This window comes from Acanthopagrus latus, chromosome 24 (assembly GCF_904848185.1).
Source record: "Acanthopagrus latus isolate v.2019 chromosome 24, fAcaLat1.1, whole genome shotgun sequence".
Taxonomy (NCBI): Eukaryota; Metazoa; Chordata; class Actinopteri; order Spariformes; family Sparidae; genus Acanthopagrus; species Acanthopagrus latus.
The window spans coordinates 3,347,163-3,369,909 of NC_051062.1; the positions used below are offsets into that span (position 1 = coordinate 3,347,163).

Below are 22,747 nucleotides of genomic sequence, written 5' to 3' on the forward strand. Positions count from 1 at the left end.
ACCGCTAACACTTTACACTTTACATTGTAATTTCAAAAACTCAGTTTGTGTAACGAGACACACTCTGGTTATGTTAGTCCTCCGAGGTGAAACAGAGGCAACAGCCCAATTAAGTCTCATAAAGTCTACAGCCCATCACCATGGAGACCCTGCAGTTTACGTTGTCTGTCTCGCTGACAGACAGAAAAAAAAACTTAATCACCTCCTCCTCCTCCTTTCTTCTGCGGTCATGTTCCTACAGGATTTCAAACACATTGTTCGGTTCAAAGATGGCAGCCAGCTGTTCTCTGCTGGTTAATGGCTGAATGTTCAAAGCCACAGGAAGCTGGAGTGCTGTCTGATGTTCACTCACACACACACACACACACACACACACACACACACACACACACACACACACACACACACACACACACACACACACGACCCCAGCTGTGGACTATGCAAACAAAAACAAGCGTGACATGACTGGACCCAGAGGTGCACCAACACGCAGCAATGACCTCAAACACACAGACACAGAGGAAATGGATAACCGTCGTCAGGGTCCACTGATAACAGTCTCAGATCTCTCGTGATTTGTTTGCTGGGATCGAATGACCTTAAGTTTTAAATGCATTAAATGTTTTAAATGCATTTCAAATGCAGTCTGGTGCACTGAGGTCGCTGCGGCAGAAACCGATTCCAGAAATTAAGTTATTCTAAATAAGAGCAAATGTCTTTACTCATAAATATTCTTATCTCTCTCTGTCCATGCAGACACATATTAAACATAAAAAAGACATAAAAAATGTCAGCAGAGATTGTTTTTAGTCACTGCAAAGCCTTTGTTATAATAAGTCAAACTGTCATATAAAAAGTGGCACCGCAGATGGACGATGAACATGGCATGCGTTAGTGTTCACTGCTGTCAAGCAAGCATGTCATTGGGCGATTTTGGCTGCACTCTCTCTGCCTAGTAGATTGCTGAATGCTTCAGCAATATATCCACCTAAGACTCCAGTCATGCAGAATGAGTGTATGGTCGCAGTGCTTGCAGGCATGCAGGCTTGAAGGAGGTAGACAGGTAGCCTGTTCAACTGGACTCGGCAGCCAGAGACACTGGAATCTTCATTTTTTGCTTGTCAAGATCATTTGATTTAGTGATTGCTGCCAGGAAACTAAGAGATTATCTACAAATATAATCTAAACAATTGTTGAATAACTTATCAACTCTATCTTATAATTAGAACAGTATTTTAAACTTCTTTGAGTGCTTTAATACTTGTTTAGCCTGCACAGCTTTTAATGTGGAAAGCAGTTTTTGGCTGAATGCAATAATCTTTAGACATAACTTGTACTTTACACATGTGACACATAAGGTAACTCACTATTTACCAGTATGTATCATGAAGAAAAATCTTATTTCAAAAATGTGTCACTGAAACATTCATTTAAAGAAAATGCATCTTAAATATGTGTATGAAATAGCTGCGAGAATGTGGCCACATTTCAGTGACTTATCAACTAGATTAAAGAGGTTTTCCTGGGATTGCCGCCTAAAATCATGTACGTATCAGTATGTATGCAAAAACTCTATGTAGCTTTATATACAACAATATTGCTTGTTTATCTGATATCCATTCGTCCATTATCTGAAAACACTTATCCTTGTCAGGGTCATGGAGGGGCTTGGAGCTGATCCCAGCTGACATCGGGCGACGGCGGGGCACACACTGGATTAGTCGCCAGTTCATCACAGGACAGACATATAGGAACAAACAACTATTCACGCCAAGATTTACACCTACGGACATCTTTGCAGTAATGGATAAACCTGACTTTTTGCATATCTTTGAAATAATTCCCTGCCCAAACACACCTGATCCAAAAAAACTGGGTCGCTGTCAGGCTTCAGCAGATGATGAGCATCATTTTAATCAGGTGTGCTGGAGCAGGGAAACATCTAAAAACATGCCGGGCACTGGCCACCATGACGAGGATCGAAAAACCCCGACCTCGAGTTTATCCTTTGAGCCTATCATGCTTAATGAAACGGCATCAAAACAGCAGCAGATCGAGACATTCAGAATAAAAGCACAAAGCAGCAGTGATACTGCGACAGACGCCCAGCACTCACTGTCACTGAGAACTTTAGCTCTCCATCTGTTGCTTTGGTATGCACCAAATGCAAAGGACGGACTTGGAATGTAGACTTGAAGGCACTAAGTTGGATAAACCAAAGTTTGTGTGTGTGTGTGCATTGCCAGGGTGTGGCCAGGAGGGGGGTTAAAAGTAGTTGCACTGGTGGAGATGGTCATTTGCATTGTGTTCACTTGCATGTAGCGAAGCCAGGATTTGCCAGCCGCTCTGCAGCTGTGTGCTTGTGTACGTGCGCTTGTGTGAGGGAATCCAAGTTCTATTATCTGGCATTACAGTCGGGGTTTACCGAAGCCCCATCTGTCACTGCTGCGTGGTATCCAACACACACACACACGCGCGCGCGCACACACACGCACACACATGTGCACACACACACACACACAGGACAGGGCAACCATGCACAGACTACGCCAAACAGCAACTGGGTCACAGGGCCAACAGTGGCCTGGAATGTGTTTGTGTGTGTGCACGTGTCTGTGTGTGTGTGTGTGTGTGTGTGTGCCCATACCGAAAACCAAAGCTTGAATTAGTGTGGATCAGGAATTACAGCAGACACACAAACATGAGGATATTACTGATGGCCATGTGAACTCAGTCTTCCTGTTGGTGTGCATGCAGTTAACCCCCACCTTCATTTCACTTTAGCGTCTGAGGCCAGTTGGAGGACAGCAGGTCTGGTATGGAGGTGATTTACAGTGACCATACTATGACTGGACTATGAGAAGAAATGAATGCTTTAAACAAAAATGATGACCATACCGTACAAAGTGACACTTTAAGGTCCATTCATGTGTGTCACTGCAAGACCAAGAAGCAGAAAGTGATGTCCCCTCTACTCCAGCGACTGTTAGAGATCTAGAACAATGACTTCAGGCCTGACTCTGTCACTGGCAGCGAGCCCCGCTCTACTGAATAGACGGTGGCATCATCATCTCAGCGCAACAATACACTTACTGTCCCCTCCTGTCTGTAGTCCGTGCTGCCGTCACAACACACACAGACACGCAACCGCTCAGAGACAACTGGACTCACATCTGCTGCATAAACCAACAATTAGCTGAGATACCATTACTGTCATGGGGATGACAGAATTTGTGCACAGACTAATGAATACATGAGTTGCAATAAATATTCCTCTAAAGTTTCAGATCATGTAAGCGTATATATATATATAAATGAAGTTTCTTTATAATCTTATATCTTATATTATTCTGTCAATGTTTCTGTCAACAGGTTTCAAAATTTCCCAACCTTTAATTTAAATATCAAACAAAACAACACCGTACTGATAGGTATTATTTTCCTGTGTTGTGGCACTGAACCTCCACCTGCTCCAAGTGCACATTCTGACCAGTAGTCCGATGGAAATGTATGGAAATGTATTGAAAATGTTGAGGCGTCTGTGGTGCAAATCACTCAAATAAATTAAAAGATAAAAGAAAAAAAAAAACAGCTTGTGAAAGCTCGGCTGGGAGTTAAACCAGTGGCTATCGAAGCAGCCTTTTTTTTTTCTGCCTCTGGCATAGCTACCAGTCATCACACACCACGGATCAAAGAAGAACATGTAAAGTGAGAAAGACAGAGAGGGGAAAGAAAAAGGGAAGATGACACAGACAGGGTTCAAGAGAGGGAGGCGGCAAATACGTAAAGGATCCAGGAGGGCTGTGTTTTTACTTGCCCTAAAGGAAACGTGCTGCTGTAGGAAAAACTCGACACTACTCTTTTAGACAATTACATCATGCGCTGGAAGCAAAAACCTCCAAGGCAAAAATCTTCTACTCTAGTCTTAAAGGTCACTGGGGGCTGTGCTGGATTCACTTGAGGATGTTTTGGAGGGTAGTAGGTAGAAATGATTCACCGCGCTGACTGTGGATTTGTCATTTTTAGAATCATTAACTCATCTTATCACGGAAAAACCTGATTGTTTTTTTCCTTCGTTCATTTCTACTTCAGCTTAGCAACTTAGCCAAATGGGCACTGGGTTACAAACACATCTGTGAGGACGAACGAAAAGTTGTGACAAGATTGTGATATTCAGGACGAGCACACTCTCAAAGCTGCAGCCCACGCCCAGGTCGCGATCCTAATCAGCTGATACGCTCTTGTATCTGTGCTAAAGTTGAGTAGGTCATAATCAAAAGGTCAGTAATGCTCCACAGAAAGTGATTCCTCGCTTCATGGCCAGGACAAAATGGCTACGCTGCTTCAGGATATGACACAGAGCTTTTAAGAGGTGCAATTTGAGTTTTTTTCCACTAAATTAGACCCGTTTGATTTAGTGCAGCAGGTATGCACACGATTCATTTTGACCAATGTTAAAGAGGCACACCAGTTTTACAGTTCAAGCTCGTATTACTGAGTGTGTGGCATCCGAATGCTCATTTGCCAGGCAGGGAGAGGGCCCATGAATAAACGTTTATGGGTAGTATAGGTTTCACTGTTTGTGGGGATTGACCTAAACTGCCAGTCAACCTCAAAGTCAAAAAGACATATTTTCCTCTTACCTGTAGTTCTCTGTGTCTGTTTAAAGTTGTTTTTTTTGGCGTGAGCTGCCAAGTTTTAGAGACACCAGCTGTGAGGATCTCTAGAGGGCACACACAAATCGATCAATACCTATGTATGGCGCCAATTCACACCTGGTTGTGAGCAGTTTCGGGTTGGGAAATATTCTATTTCCGTATCGTCACACAGAAGCTTGTAATGTTTGCACTCTGGGCTGGAAGAAAGACAACAGTTTCTATGTAGGACTGCTCCTCAACATGGTTAAATTAGGGTTAAACGTACAAACATATAAATGGATTTCGGGTTATCACTTGTGAGTATCTGGTTCTGCGTCTTTAATCAATATGTTTGTTTCTTGTGTCCTGCTGCTGCCATCATCCTATCCGCCCTCAGGGATCATTAAACATTCATCCAATACACTTAATCTAATTTACCTGTCTGCACAGGCTGTATTGATTATGTTCTCCTGCTTTTGTACTGACGGATTCCATTTGTAACTGCTTGCTGTGAAACGCTCCCGGGGACAAAATTAATTGACTGAAAGGTAACATTACATTGCTGAAGCCAAAGCAAATGGAATAGATGCCTCCTGTTCTTCTGAGACGCACACAAACACACGGATCCACGTCCCAGATTGCGTTATCGGGGGGGGCTTAGCCGAGACTTGTCAACTTCTAATCTCGACTTGGCACAAAGCGACGCCGGGAGAGGTTGATGCCTTGACACCGACAATCTGCGTGTTTTTTGCGAGCGAGTGTGGCGTCTGTGTGTGTGTGTGTGAGAGAGACCAGGGCTCGTCTTGCAGCGGAGCAAACGCGATCCCTGCGCAGCAACCCAAAACACACCGCGCCCCGCACACACACACCTGAAAAAGCCTGCAGAGAGCCAAGAAAAGCACAAATTATCCCTGTGGATATTTCGCAACGCTGTGGTTCGGGACTTTGCCATAACTACCTATCAATGCAAACGAAGAAACTGGATGAGAGCGAGGGAGTCAACCAAAGAACACACACACACACGCGCACGGCCGAGAGTGGAAATAAGGGGGAGGAGATGTTGACATTCAAACTCTCAAAAGGGTTTTGTCCCAGCGCTGCTCCCAACTGACAAGAGGAAACACACTGTGTTAATGGGGACGAACGTGATTAACATGCCGTCAGCGTGCTCTGCTGTGTACTGTACGGAGGACGCTGCACCGAGACGTTAACATACGGCTACACTTCAACGCACAGCGGCGAGCACCTCGGGACAAAACGCACTCTCCACTGTAGATTGGATTATGTAAGCGTCTGATGGATAATAGTGCCTTCAGCGGGAGGAGCGTCTTTGGGGCGATGAGACAAAATCAATGTAGCTGACAAAGTCAGGTCAGGTTCATTCATTTAGCTCATTCGCAGAGTGTTTTACACCCATTTATAAAACGCCCGTAACAAGAGATTCGTGGCGCAGTGATGATTTTGTCTTCATCCAACATATCTGTAAAAGCTGCAAGGCTGATGGTAATGTTTTCTAAAGTTATTCATTGACCCCAGAAGATGGTTCATGATGGCTTTGCAGACCAGGGTTTCACCCGGGGAAATGGAGCTCCTATCAGATTAAAGCAGTCAGGTTGGAAAGCAAGACACTGGTGCATGTTTCTCCTAGCTGCATTTTAGTGTTACATCAAATACGACCAACGTGTTATTTCACTTCCAGGATCGCTCATTTACTGGACATATATTGATCCCTGACTTTTTTTTAACATAAACAGATGTTTTGATAGAGATCTCTTGACTTATTTTTCAATACTGTCGCACTACAGCCAAGATATTTAATGAGAGGGACAATATAGAGTTGAAACAGACTTTTTCTTTCAACAAGGTGTGTAATGGTTGTTACTTGAGACCTTTTCTTAGGCCTGTAGAACTGTAGTTCTAGTTTTGCAGCGGCCACATCACTTGATCACTATAGTCTTTGGTTTTCACCTAAATCCAGTTGCCTTTTTTGCTCTTCTTCTTCCTCTGCAGCAGACTGGAGAGTCCAGTTACTGTGATTCAACGCGAGGTTGAGAAAAACCCAACGGCAGACACTCACAGCAAAGGTTTTTAGTTATATCATCCGGTTACTTCAAGCTAATCAACATATTTCAGCCAATCAGAATCAGAGTGTCATTCCTGCCACGAGGAGTTCCGCAATCAGAGCAAAAACAGAAGATGCAATTAGTTTTATTCACATCGTGTTTCGTCACGCTCCACGACAATACAACATCGAGGCAGCCTAAAAACTATATACCTACATTTAGAGGTTGCATGTGGTGACTGACAGGAAGACAACAGCACTACCTGAGGAAGAATATTCTTCATGAGCACTGTTTTTTTAAGGACTCTGTCTTGACTTGATCTTGTACTTGGGACTTGCACCACTTAATCAGTCTTTGTAACTCACAGAGGAAAGAGCGCTCAGTGGCCTTTCTCGAGCAGTACCACGGACAAATTAAAGCTCTTAACAGGAAAAAAAAATCAGATTATTCTGTCCGGCACCTTCATCCTGCAGATTATGATGAATACTGCAGCTTCTCGCGGCACTGAGCAAGATTAAATTAGATTTAAAAAAAGGCATGGAACACAGTGGTGCTATTTTACCACCCGTGAGAACTGCAGGACACTTTTTTTTATGTCAGTGTTTGCACTGCACACACACACACACACACACACACACACACAGCAGGAAAGCACCTGCAGAATTCTCACATCTTGTCTCTCTCTATAAAACTAATTCACACAGAAGAGGAACAAATACACTGAACACACACACATTACTGACACATTAACAGTCTTGTCCTCCTTCTCTCTCTCTCTCTCTCTCTCTCTCACACACACACACGCTACCTGTCATCATCTTCAGTTGCAGCCACAGCCTGGTGATATCGTGGCAGAGTTGGGAAACTCGGTTCAGAGCCATCGCGTTGCCCGTACATGTATGCACCCCGATACAGATGCACACACACACACGCTCACACACGCTGCTGAAACATATTCACACACGGCGACATGTTCTGTCAGAGGACATCGCAGTGGAAGTTCAGGCAGTCCATTCCTCCACAGCCGAGCGCTTCAGCCGCTTACTGAGCTGTCACAGCACAGCGCAGCCCACACACACACACACACACACACACACTCACACATGCACTCACTCACACACACACCTCCCCCCTCCTCATTTGTGCCAGCCAGCCAGCAGGCGGAGTTTCAGACGATCCACCCCCCGTTTCGCATTTCACACTGTTTTCACTGACAGAGAGAAAGACTGGATGTGACAGAACGTGGAAGTCTCTGAAAAAGCTGAACAATACGCTGAGAAGCGCACAGAAATGTCCCTGGCTGCAGGCCTTTACAGTGACTTCCCCAGACAAACACATGAAAATGATTATTGTCCATCACCACTCGTCTGTAAAATGAGTCTCCAGTGTATTTTTGATTCCATTAAAGTTGATAAATTTGATTACTGCATGAATACATTTCTCTGTCTGGTACAACAGACACTATGAAATGTGGCCCAAATGAGCCGAGATGGATGGATGGAGACGGATCTGCTCCACAAAGTAAAGGGTCACAGTTAATTCAAACTTTTTTCTACCATGTGGAGTCAATGTGAAAAATTAAATACCTTAGTCTGATTAAAATAAGTGAACACAGACTTATATGTAAACTTCATCTATCAGTTCTTACGTAACAAAATTAAGGGGGATTCTACGTAAACGATGTGTTTTTCAGATGTTTATTATATAATTTCAAATTGGTTATTTCGCCTCCTGTGGTGAATCTGGTTATTTCGTTTATCCCCACTGACTCAATATTTGCTTTGCACTAAATGTGACCCCCTCTAAAATCAACTTACGTCACAGAATTAGATGGAAAATTGTAAAATGGAATTAGAATCCATGAAGTCACTGCTCTATGAGATTATTTTTCATGTGGTAAGTTGAAGTAAAAATGAATTCAAAGCGCCATTATGTAAAGTTGCTGTCTCGATCCTGTCCACCCTCCTCTAACTCATTTGAAAGCTCAGCTGTTTCCAACTCTCTTGCAACTCAGGCCGTGGACCAACCCGGCATGGAAAGCTTATTTCTATGATCCACATATCTGACGCCCTTCCTGACCCAACCCTCCCTATGTATCCCAGCTTGGGACCAGCCATTAGTTGGGCACTGGCTTGCTCAGGGACACTCTGACATGTGGGCAGGAAGAGGTCATGACTGAACCACCAACTCTGTGATAAGCAGCAGTGCCATGATTCTACAAATACCAAATTTGAATTGACTTTTTCCCCATTACTGATGGCTGTGCCATTGCTAGATTATTGCATCAGGATGTGTACCTTATTACTAGTCAGTTCATCATCGTCATGCACCAGGGATGAGTGTCTGGGAGTGCAGCCACAAGCTACCTGTAGCCTAGCTTGTGTCCTTGAAGTGCTGCTGGAGAGAAAAATACCAGCAGAATTGCCAAAAAAAAAAAAAAAAATACTGCTTTTGGTTCTGATCATTGAAATTAGAAACTCATTTTCTTAATTTAAAATCGACATCATGACACCACATTTTTGTTTTCTTTGGGGTGTCTGATATCCTGGATTCCAACCAACATTTATGTGTGAGCTGTACCACAAGACCCATGTTTGTGCCAGAGGGTACGGAGGCCTCTTTTCGTTTTTTTTTTCTTTTTTTCCCTCTGCTTTTTTTCTCACACTCTCTCTCTCACACACACACACACACACACACACACAACAAAGTCACACAATGCCAGCCAAGGCAGCAGGGGGACCCAATGTGCCACACACACAGAAGCAGTGAGAGGCTGAACTGGTGTGAATGTGAATAGACCCCTCAAGGAGCTCGGGCTCATCAGATGCAGCCCAGCTGAGGAAAGCGCACATATTTAAACTGTCGTTCTGTTGCTTCACATACACGAGGAATACACCGACTATACACATCCTGTGTAAGTAAACTGATGCAGAATAATGAAATAATGTTTTTCTGGATGTCTGGGAGTGAACTTAGACATGAACCCATGTCCCATCTGCTAACATGGGGGCAGGTCTAGGAGCTATACTGCTGCCGGCCACCAGAGGGCGATCAAAATAGCTTCATGTTTTCTATTCTTATACACAATTCTCAACTTTATCAATGGTTGGGTCTAATGTAGCTAATGAGCTGCATTATGATGGGACATATCAGGCCTCTGCTGTTTCAATTATGACCTTTGTTTTTTTTTAGTGGCCCTTTAAGAGCACAGTTCCTATTAAGCACATTTCTGTCAATCCAATGTGACATATAACTACATATATCTACGTTTTTATTAGGGTTAGACACCTAAGAAAGAGGCTGATCAAGGGGAATAAATCCTCTTCTATGACCCTACTGACCAGCATAAAGGGGACAATCAATGCTCACGTCTGCACATGCTAAGAAACACCTCATTCAATCCTTCTTTGGTCCACTGAAAGCCATCTTTACAGCCTCAACATTATTAACTTGGACAACGATTTTACAAAAAGATGATTATTTGCCGGCCCCGATTAAGTAAGCGCCCATCAACAACATGCCTACAGTCAGTCAGAATGAAGATCAATTCAATTGTGGAGTCAGAAGTCAAAATAGGACAGCGTTTAATCCTGGATGTTACAGAAATAGAAATGTTTTCTTTACCCCGGGATTAAGACAATATGGATGGACTCAAATATAGTAATGTCAAGTGGTAACGGTGGTAGAAATAATGGGAGGACTGAGATTAGGCACAAGGAGATAAAAACAATGGATGTGCGAGATTAAGGATAAGGTCAAGGCTAAATGAGAAAGACTCTCTCAGTCTAGTCTGAGATCAGATTATCAATAAATGAGGGGATTCAAGAGCTGACAGGATTTTGAAAATGATGAATGTAGCAATGGAGGTCAGTTACAGAGGTGTTATGACGCAGGCCTGTCTGTGTGTGTGTGTGTGCGAGTGTGGATGTGTGCGCGCGTTCAGCCGATGTCAGATTTAGATGATAGAGCATGTTGGCTGTGAGACAGGAAAGGCAGAGGGTTTTTATAATGGCTCATTTCCTGCCTCCACTAATTTATCCTTCAACAGTCAGTTTCACCCACTGCTGGCCGATTTCCAGCTTCACATCTCTACTTTGGAACAGCATCACTTCCACTTTCTTACAACTCGAGGGCATCCACAGTTTCATTTTATGTATTTCAAATATCACACTTTTGGTACCTCTTTTGTACTAAACATCATGAGATTTTCGATAATGAATCATCTGTAATGTGAATACAATGACTGAGTGGATAAAGGCTATATGCCTTGACTGTAATGCAGCCTTTAAAACCAGGAAAAGACTACACTTGTGCCATATCACCATATCAAAGATCTATGAAGAAATATAGCTCATATCACAATAACAACATAATATTGATATATTGCGCAGGCCTATATAATGTTATCATAATTTCTGAGGCCCAACAGTCCCAATCAGTCAAACATGATTGCACTGTATCACTCTAGGTTTCAAACCGCCCATCACTGCTTAACTATACTTTAGGATCACTAGCTGTATGATCATATTGCACTCACACCAGCCACCTCAAAACGCCGAGGGTTTTTTTTCCGTCAAGACCTATGCATTATTCCCTGAGAAATGGACAAAAATGTCCCAAAACACCTTATTTACCTCACAATGTTAAAGAAAGAGAGAATGAATTCCCTTTATCCATCCGAGATCCACACCAAGAGTTAGTGAGGTCTGTTCTTGGCTGAGGAAATGTGTTCAGTAGCTGACAAACTGACCAACCAACCAACAAACAGACAGACACAGGTGAAAATATATCCTCCGTGGCAGAGGTAATGAGAGTAAAGTTGAAATAAAAGAGTCCTATTGCTTAATTATTGCAATTGCATATCTAAATGTATGGGATACTGTGTATGTATACTATAAATGTATACTTTGATAGTAATTTAAGTATTTTCTTATAACAAAAAATAAAACAAAAATAAGAAATAAACCTATGGATCCATAGTTACTTACATGCTAAGAATATTTACTTCTGATCACCTCAACTTCATGCAATTACCGATTCCTGACATTTCAAGGTGAAAAAATGTGGTAGTTTATGTCAAAACTCCTCCTTGTGACTGAAACATTCCCAACAGCTGACATCAGGCACATGACAAACTTTAACCATGCGTCCCACTTCTCCTTTGAAAGTCATAATATTACAGCAGGCATCAGGTCAGTTTCAGGACTTAATTCATTCAGCATAAATTATTGGGCAAATGGCAATAGACACACAAGATCTGAGTTTAATTTTTTACTAACAAAGCCTCTAAAATCAACTCCGACTTAAATATACCTCATGACGTGTGAATGTGCATCTGTTTGGGATGCAGGGCAGACTTCAGTGTCTGTCTCCGGGATGTACAGGAGACCTGGCCATGTGTTTACGAGGGATGTGGCGCAGACTGCAGCTACAGTAACTTCCAGCTAAATTACATATTTGAGACTTCTCCCCCCCTGCGTCTGTGCAGGCAGAGACGAAACACTATCGACTGCTTCCTCTCCAGGATCAAACGCCATTGGCCGGCGGGAGCGTAAACAGGAAGACGCCAATTGAGAGGAGACTCAGAGGACTCAGACGAGCAGCACAGAGCAGAAAGCAGAGGGGACAAAACAAGGTGTGAACAAGTGAATGGTTTGAATCGAGGGCTGGAATAACACACCTCCATCCAGTTTGGAAAAATGTCTGTCAGCTTTTTTTCCCCTGTCACTCTCTAAATCGCAGTTTGTAGATGAGGAGATACAGAAGCACACGGTAATTAGGCCAATTTTCTGGTGCCTTCTTGACATCCTTGACATGCTGGCTTCTTGGTACAAGTTTGTCACGTACACTACGGAGAAATCGGCCTGCGTGGCTAAAAGCAGACTCGTATAAGACTGGGGCAACATGTCACTTTCAGATTAAGCTAAATTTTCTAACTTTAATTTGCAGAAATCCATGTTTGTGTGTATTCTTTAAAGAAAATGGGGACTCTAGGTGCACTGGAGAGATTTAGCAGGAAGGGTTTCTTACGACTGGCTCAAGCTGCAGGGTAAAGATGGGGAGCATGTATGGAGAAACTCTGAGATTTCATATTTTTTTTCATAGGGTTTTTTCATTCTTTCTTAAGCTGCATGCATTTTATGACTCTGCGAGCTGGTTTGAAGAAGAGAAAACTCAAACATCCATTAAATAATAAAGCATTAAACAGCCGATCAAACAATGACTTAAGCTGATGTCAAACACATGTGACATTGTTTTACAACCCTCATCCAGGTGATAATGCTGATAACTGAACCCCCCCAAGACCTTGTTGACAGTCAAGACAGCTGACACCCACACGCTCAAGCAAAACCCCAATAAAACAATCGTCAATCAGCGGTGCCAGGACGCTCAGATGCAAATCAGTGAACAGCTGAGAAAGGTACATACGGTACTGACTACAACGCAGGCTTACATCCGGCACACCCGTCCAGTAAGGTTGTTTGGAATGACCCTGTGTTTGAGCAAGAATTACCCCACTGCAATTAAGTTCATTTCTTCTTGTGCAGTGTCCAAAAGCTGAAGAAGTCAACGGCGCCAATATCCCCGTCGCACTCCCTCGCTTCCTTTAAATTCTCTATTGTCATCTACCGATAGGGGAGAATTCAAGAGATAGCTTCAAAAGCTATAGGGGGTAGCATAACTGTAAACTGCTGCTTGACAGTTAAAGAGGCAATTAAGCCGGTGTTAGTTTGGTAAAAGAGAGAAACTCGAGCTGTCAAGCTGATATTTTCTGCTTTCTTGAGGACATCATCTTGGGCTTCGGGGAACACTGATCAACACGTATCACCATTTTTGACATTTTATAGACTAAATAACTAATGGATTAGTCAAGAAAATAATCAAATCAATCTGCCCCACAAATACTTCACAAAAAAGAACTACAGGAAAAAAAATGTAGGTTTTGTGAAACAGTTTGAGAATGTTTTTTTCCCCACTTGAGATGAGGACCATGAGCTTAAAGGAGGGGAGCTTGTGTGGAAGGATCAGGGTCGGTCACGCTGACAACTGATGACAACTTAAACTTAAACAGTCAGCTGGCATCAAACCAGGGACTTACCGAAGAATGTTAAAATGATGTGAAACAGAGCAAAACCACGTGAATTCGCATAAAAGAGGAAGCTGCCACTTGGGGGGAAGACGATCATCTGTCACGATGGATGATCATTCAGGAAAACACCACAGGAAGTTACAAAGCCAAAGACCACAGCTGACTATTAGAAAGATATGCAGCTTTGATGACATTTATAAATCCATCAAACTTTATAAACTTATGATAATGAGACGTTTTAAAGACAGCTCTGAAGGGCCTCTAAAGTCCTTCATGATATCTTTTTTTATTCAAATATACAAAATAAAATCTAAAAATACACCTCTACATTTTACATTCCAAACAATTGAGTGATGGAAGTGTGAGCCAATTTGGCGACGCTGAGGAAGAAGGGGAGATCAAGAACAAAAAAAAGAAACGCTGCACCTGTCTCCCTGACACAGCCTTTCCAGAATAGCTCCTACTAAAAATACACACATCGTCTCTAAATACAGTACAAAGCCTGCAGGAAATGGACCAGAATAGACTGGAACCATCACTGACAGACACCAAAATCTTAAAAAAAAAGAAAGAAAAAAAAAGTATGCACTTCACAGTACTCACATGCACACAGACACCCAGGAGTTTGCATGATCAATCATTAAGTACACACAAGCACACACACCTCCTTCTTTCTCTGTTGCACACACACAAACAGGCTGTTAGATTATCATTCTACCTTTTTTATTGAACCACCTTGAGTACACAAGGATGTAGTCGTATAATATATTACTCTTTTCCCACGTGTACCTCCTCCCATGATGAACCACAGGAGACGTTCATCACAGACAGAATGTTTCTTCTTCAGCTTTACATCCACAACTAAACTTCTGTAAAGTTTATGGGTGGAATAACTTAAAATAATATCCCAATTTATTTATTTTTTTACTGCTAAAGCACTTCCTACAAAGCCGGGGCTGATTGGAAGTTAAAGGGAACTACTCGAAGATAGTTTAGCCATGATTTAGCCATATTTACTTAGACGACACTATGACTGCATTTTCATTAGTGATTGGGTGATCATTTTTATGATTAATCTATAAAATGTCTAATAAAATGTGAAAAATGCAAATCACAGAGTGACGTCCTCAAATTGCCTCTTTTGTGAACAGCTGAAAACCACAAAGTCTCATCATTCACCATCACAACAACAAAGAAAAGCAACAAAAACTCACATTTAAGTAGCTGGAACCAGCAACTGTTTGACATCTCTGCTTAACAAATGAATGGAACGACTCATTTATTATCAGAAAAGTTGCGTAACAGATTTTCTTTAGATCGGCTAATCAAATACATTGACTAATTGTTGCAATTACTTTTTCACGGTTTAACTTTGTAAGGACTTTTCATAGTATTAAGCATCTTAGGAGTTAGGAGGAGGACAAAAATAACTCTCAAGACTGAAGAGCCAAATCTGTCAAATGGTTCAACCATCTAAATTAAATTGAGTTATCAGCCATAAAATAAAATGTACATCTAAATACGACACATACCAAGACAGAATAGTGATCTCTGTCAACACTGATTCATCGTGAGCCTCTGACACACAACGCAGCACAGGTAAAACTCAATGACATGCACTCACAGTGCAGCTGCTGACAGCGCTGGCTGTATCTGTAGTAGCTCTCCATCTCCTGCAGCGAGATGCACACAAACCTCTCTCCTCCCGAGCATTCATCCATCCCGTCCCTCCGCCTGCCCTCCATCTTCTCCTTTACCATCTGCATCTCCAAAGGTAGACAGTAAAGAGTATCGCCCGCCTCATCATCCTGCTCTCCTCATTTTCAAACCCTCCCAGTCTGTCTGTCTGTGTCTCTCTTGCTTGCAAACACACACACGCACACACACACCTGTCAAAATTCCTTGAGTGATTACACCACTCCTCCTCCCTCCGCCCCTCCCTCCTGCTGTGGAAATCTGCATACCTTTACCTGATTAAGCAAGAGGACTAAGAACCGCACTGATACGCACCTTTTCGCAAAAAGGGACAGTGCACCCAAAAATAAACCTTCAGTGATCATCGACTCACGCCCGTACCGATGGAAAGTCAGGCCCATAAAACATTTCGGGAGCTTCACAGCAAAATAGCAGTTTAAAGATGGGGCCACGTGCAAAACGGCTCCATACCCAGCATAATCAAAGTCTCTGAAGATCCCTGATTGATTTGAAAAGATGTTATTTACAGCCTTAATTAAGCCTAAATCTTCACTTTTGCTGCCAAGGTAAAAGCGAGAGCATGCGCTCAACCGCGAGGGTGTAAATTATGTCTTTTTTGAATCAGTGTGGGCTCTTGGAGCTGACAGAGACTTGGCTTTATGGAGCCATTTTATGCTTTTTTTTGTTTGTTCTTTGTTTTTCAGTCATCCCCCAGAATATAATAACTTTTGGCTTGTCATTATTTGCACTAGAATCCTATCCAGTATAAGAACCCCCAATCACCTCGACTGCCCCTTGACTTGCTGACACTAGAGGGGCTACTAGGGCCACCGACCAGGCTGCGGTATGAGATATGCAGGTGAACTTCCATTTTTGGGTGAGCTTTTCCTTTAAAACACGAGCACTGAGCATCAGAAGTTACATAAATAATACAGATTTCAAAGTCCAGCTGGGACCCGATTGTCGGTGTGACTCTAAAAGAAGAGCTTTATCTGCAGGATAAGTGCGACTATACAAACACTCACAGCTGCTTGTACTCTGATGTTAACACTGATATAGTGAGTACTATGCAAACAGTGATCTGAACCTGCGCTAGGTAGAATTTCCAAATGATTTGTGTTGCGTAAGCCAGAACTATAAAACGTTAAGCATGACCGGTGTTCTTCACTTAACTGTAATTATCACTGCAGTCAGTCCATATGAATCAGCTGCGAGTCAGCTGTCTTTACAAACACATAAAGAGCCAGAAGGGATTTCATTATAGGATACGACCGAAAAGCAAACACAAAACCAACCACCCATCTTATGTCCACAAACCAAGATTAATCCTCGGACCTGTCTAGTTCCCGGGCCCCCGTGGGAGACTTGTGCATATGAGCAAACATTGATTAGGCTGTGCCGCGTGACTGACGTGAGAGCGTGCGCACCAATCGAATGCAGCTTCTTCTGTAACAAACCTGCAACCTAAAATGACGCCCCATACAAAGTGCAACCGGTGTCAGCGCCTGGCTGTCCATCACGCTCTTAGAATTCGTACAGTAAGACGACACTTACCTCGTCTGTGAGTCTGCGTGCATTTATGATTTTGTTTCCTCCGCGCAGGCTTATAACCACAGCAAAGGCTGGCAGACATGATTAAGACCTGCCAGTCTGCTGCTGCTTCTTCTAATCTTTGACTCTGTTTGTCTGCCTGTTTATCTGTCCCATCTGTCCCTCCACTGTCCCGACTAGTGAACACACATTACGACTGCCGGAGGATTGAGACATGAGGTGAGTTATAAATTAGCCACTCACATGGGGCTGTTAGCAGGTAATCAGTTACCAAGGTCCAACACCAAAGAGCACCTAGTTTAACGAAACACGGCGCATAAAGTATGTGCTGTAGTGCCTCTGTTGGGTCTGAGTCTTCACTTAAAGGAAACATTCACCTTACATTTGTCTACCATCAAATTACGCGAATGCATTTGGCCTAGCTCGGCACAAAGTCTGGAAGAGAAAGGGTTAGTTCAACTCATTTAAAGTCTTTTAAATAGTGGTGCTATGGCGAGTGCATCAATTATTAGCCTGTCTGTGCAGCCGCCTCAGTGGTTTCTAGTTTAAGGCCACTCCATACCAACTCACCTAAGGCCTCCTAGCTAATGCCATGGATTTTCTTGATAATATAATCAGAATAATTAGAATAATTTCCTGTACTGTTCGTATTTGTTTGGCCTTTTGTGGCTTTAGTTTTGACAGGACAGACCAGAGATGACATTAAACTGGATGAGAGAGCGGAGGGATGACACACGGCAAAGGGCTGCAGGTCGGACCCGAAACCTCTGAGCCGCTGCAGCGAGGACAAAGCCTCTATACACGAGATGTACAGCGCAACCAAACGAGCTACCAGGGCGCCCCACTCCAAAACACTTTCTAAATGATGAATTTGAGTGCCGCAGATCATGCTTAATACGGCTTCAGGGCTGAAAAACACATAGTGTAGACACATTTTTACTGTAGATTTTTCAAAGACGGATTATTTTAATTTCCTTGACACGTTTTTTTTTATGTGAAAGTGTTAATATTCATGGCATATATTTCAAAAACTCAAAGATGTTATATTAGTCCTTCATCATTTCAATTTTTCAGTCTGACAATCAGACGATTAATGACTCAATTTAAGAAGTAGAGCTTCTTTGTAAATTAAAAAAACGTATTTTCTGAATTTGCACCTTAAAAACAGGCCTTCATTATTCAATCAAGGTGCAAACAATATGTTCCACAACAAATTATAAGCCATATATATATATATATATATATATATTATTATTTTCAGATTATTGCCAGATTTCTACATTTGTACCTGAATATATTTCATACTCTAAATACTGTAACGCCTCAATTATCATGCATCAATGTTATGTAGAGAAAGAAATAATTTTTTTTTTTAATTTCTGTGGTCCCTATGGTCAAATTTCAACATTTGGCTGTAGCATCAGCAGGAAACTGAAGAGTGATGTTTAAATAATGAGGGGGAAACACAGCAGGGGGGAATCTCCCTGCGGTGACAGGAAATCCTGCGCTGCTATCCTGCTGTATTAATTTATATAACGGACACTACGGGCCAGAAGGCTCTTTGAACATGGACCCTCAGTTAATGAGAGAGAATTGACATCAAACGCATACTTGAACTTTTACAAATCGGCACGCAGAAAACTCTAACCTGTTCTCCTGGTCGGCCCGCGGCTCCTGATGCTTCTGTGTCGGGTCAGCCAACTGATGGACACGGACAGATTGTGAAGCAGTTGATTCAGCACTTCTTGGCTTTCTTGAATTAACTCCAGAAGAGACATCGTCACATCAGGCCGGGCTTCATGCTACGTCTATGAGCTTGTTCGAGCCGCCTGACTGTTCTCTTCCTCCTCCTCCTCCTTCTCCTTCTCCTCCTCCTCCTCAATGAAGCTGCTGTTTGTTCTTGTGACTGTGTGATTGTTTATCTCACTTCATGTCTGCTCTGTGTTTATCACAGGAAGAGAGGGCTGGAGGGTGGGCTGTGACATAACCCCCCCTACAGCTTATTGTACAATTGAGGGACTGCTTTGGGCTGTTCACCAATGTATTAAAGTACATTTAAAACATACTTTTGGCTTTAAAAGCCCCAAAACGTACAATCGGATGAGTGATTTTGTTGTACTAACACCTCCGCCAAGGAGTCTTCACCCATGTCTGTTTGTTGGTTGGTCTACACAAAAAGGACTACACAAAAACTACAGAATGGATTCCCATGAAACGTAAATGGAGGATGGGCCTCTGCCTAGAATAGACCCCGTTAGCTTCTGATGCAGATAACACGACGGATTTGGGCGTTTTTTTTCTCTAACATTGTGAGACACAGCGTCGTTCTGACACTTTTGTTGATTACCAGGGAAGAGCGCATTGCTCTTGATGAAAGAGATCTGGTGTATTTCACTAGCTGGTAATACGACTGAGTACAATCTGATGCAGATTATCAAGATATGAGATCGTGTGTTTAGTTTTTTTATGGAGAAATGGCGTGTGTGTGTTTTTTATTGGCTTTAAAAGCCACATTAGCGAACTGATGTAATTTTCTGAACTTGTCAGACTGTTCTACTTGTTATAATACTTGCCTTTACCCACTTAGTCACTGTAATTAGATTGCTGTTGATTATTTTACAAAAAAATCTCATCATCATGTTTTGCAAGTTGGAGGCTATGAACTGCACTGTGACTTTGATCTTCCAGTCCCGTCTCTCTTACACCTTCACTCGTTAGAATCTTTTGTTTCTTGTTTTCCTACAGTTCAATATGACTATAGAAATGTTTTAAAGGACGGTGATTGTAGCATTCCCTGTTGAGGATTACAAAATAAAAGCCTGTTCACGTCTGAGATTGAATATATTGTGTCGGTTTTTTGCCAGATTTAACACTGCAATACTCAAAATAACAAATGACTCAATGAGTTAAATTACTCAAGCTTTACTACTGTCACTCTGTTTCACTTCATAATTCTTTCCCTTAGAATCACTGAGAAAAGAAAGCAAACATGTAGGCAGCAGAGCCACAGCAATCCTGGAAACCACTGAACGATATAGAAATGCTGAGAGAACAAAACCCGCTGCTGGTTTTCTCCAGGCTGACCTCACTTAAGTCTCATGAATGATGATCTTGTACTTGCTTTCAAAATCCCCTAAGCAACACCAACCATTCCTAAGATTACCATCCGCCACATTCATATCAGTGAGGGATAGAACACAAACTGATGCCTGCAAAACAATCCTGAGGTCTGGGGAGATCTGGGAGATTTGCAGCGCAAAGACAGGATCTGTCTGAGGTAACCTTTTGTATTAAACCTAACCCTTTTGCACAGACGTAACAGTGACTTTAGATCAAAGACGTGCAGTCGTCAAACTGTCAGCATCGGATCACTGAACCTAAGAGCGAACAATGAAGAAACCAGCAAAGTACAAGAAGCTCACTTCAACCCTCTTATGAAGTTAAAAGAACTACTCAAGTTACCGAATGTCAGCTCAGACAGCAATAAATAGAAAGTCCAGATTAAACGTGAACTGGTTATGAAACAGGCTCAATTTATTGCTGGTGCCACTATGACTGACATAAGCAAACAATAACATCAGTGAGAACATTGGCTATTTCTGTATAATTAAATAGCAATTCTTAATGCCTGTCACCCGCTTGGATTACAACTTTTCCGGGTTGGCTTAGTCATAAAATTAAGTTCATCAACTGCTAAACTTTTTTTTTTATTATTATTTTAAGGCAGAGTGCTGAAAAGTGAGGGGCCTCACGGTCTGAGGGAAAACGCTGCTCTGTAGTCTAAACACAATTTTACTCTGTTTCACCATCAGCTTCATCATCTCTTGTCCACATGGGCCGCCAGAATTATCAAAAGATTAAGACAACAAGTATTGACAGCAGAAGTACCCAGAACTTCGTCCCAGGAGCGACTTTCCTAGGGACTAAAAAATTCCTTCTACCTACCTACCTGCAAAGACTATGCTAACAAACAAAATGAAAAAGTAATGGCTGTATTTAAATGTCATTTTTGCATGTGATAAGGCCTGAACTCCCCTTGGCCATCTTGTCTTATGCTTTCTTTTTGTATTTCCATGCTGATGTGCCGAAGCAGTGAACAAAAACAAACTTGTTTGCTGCTGCAGGATTTTAAAACTAGTGGCTGAGCACTAGTTTCTGTTCTTTTGTCAAGTACTCACCCTGGAGCAGGTACTTTTTGGGGGGTGAAATAAATATCCAAAGAACTATTTCTTAGACCCTGATCTAATAATTTTGCCCTCTGTACGAACAACACCACCAAAAATGCCATAACGTATGATGATGTGACAATTTTGTGACACTTACTTTAATAGCTGGTTTAAGTCTACACTGTTCTGTTTTATGTATGGTTCCAGAATGCAGCAGCTTACACAATGGGAGCATCTGACTGTGACATTAGCGGCTTTAGACTTTTTTTTTTTCTGAGGCGTCATCAGTGACAAGCAGATACCTGCAATTACACTGGTGCCATCCGTTAAGGTCTCCACCTCCCTTAGACTATCGCATTATCTTTATTTCATCTAATTTATCATCACGCAATCACACAAAACATTCCCAAGTTAAACTTCAAAGGCGAACAGGCAAAGAATGGTCATGCACTTTTCATTACGGGGCAAAATTAGATTTTGGAGTCCATCAAGTCGGAGAGTCGCAGTCCGTAAGATCAAAACCGATACCCTCCCACTCTGAAGTGGCTTCAAAACTAATCACAGTGACAATAAACCTAATTATTCTGTCTTATTCTTGGTAAAGGCCATTGTCAGACTGCTCTCTTGAAAGCGATTTATCCGAGTCAATACTGGCTACATAGCTGTAGGCACAGAGAGACACGGCAAAAAGAGTGAAGGTACTTGCATGCAACAGGCTGTGGGGCTGAATTGCCATGCGACATTCTGGACATTATTTTACCCCCACAAAACTGCCTGATAGTAGTACTTTACTCTACTGTAATAGTACTTTCTGAAAGTACAGGGACTTGCAGCGGTGAACATCTCCAATTCTTTGAGTACTGTCAGCATTTTATTTCAGCCACCTTTTAAAAAAAATGGTTTTAAAAATACCGTAAACCAATATGGTTTTTTGCTCATTGAGCTTCGCTGCATCACCACGGTGTTACTGAAAAACAGGGCATGATGGATGGACTGACAACATTTTGGCCGACGAAAATGAGCCATCGATTTTTCATAGGTCAGCAAGCAACAGTGGAGACACAGACAACGGGGTGAGGGAAGCTTTTTTAGTTCCTCAAAGTAGTTTCGGGGACTAAACGCTCACTTTGGGTGGGAACACGCGCGTGAAAATCCTTTCTGTTTGAGATGAAAACTGAAAGATACACTACATAATATGGAATTATAGATGAGATAAGGTTCAGCTGCAGATCAAACTGCACACCACTGAATATGTTTCAAAAGCTCAACTTGGATCCTTCACACCGCACTCAAACCATCTACTCAGTTCCAACTGATACGTGCTTTTGGCCCAGGCTGGGATACCCAGTGACCACAGAGACCTCTGTGATCTCGGAGGCAGTTTGACAAAGCACCTGTATGCGGGGGGGGGGCGTTCAGATATGTCGAATTATTATGAACCTAACTCAGATTATGACCTGAAATTTCAATGACTATTGCGTGATGTACGCTAAATTAAGCCTTTGATCCCTAAAAAAAGTCATAGTTTTCTGCCACACACTT

General features: G+C 42.3%; 1 protein-coding gene across 4 annotated transcripts in view; it reads right to left on the reverse strand.

Moving 5' to 3' along the window:
* The window catches only part of LOC119015056 (guanine nucleotide exchange factor DBS-like), a 54,669-nt gene that overhangs the window by 30,431 nt on the left and 1,491 nt on the right, over positions 1–22,747 (reverse strand). Inside the window, exon 1 of one of the 4 annotated variants that reach the window (XM_037090654.1) lies at positions 17,043–17,225. The exons of 1 other annotated variant lie outside the window; for it this stretch is intronic. In XM_037090654.1, the coding sequence (XP_036946549.1) occupies positions 17,043–17,121 (79 nt within the window). In that variant the 5' untranslated portion in view covers positions 17,122–17,225. Of the gene's footprint in view, positions 1–7,511; positions 7,778–15,417; positions 15,578–17,042; positions 17,226–22,747 lie in introns of those variants that run through there. 2 more of the 4 variants (XM_037090659.1, XM_037090655.1) reach the window with 2 other exon arrangements.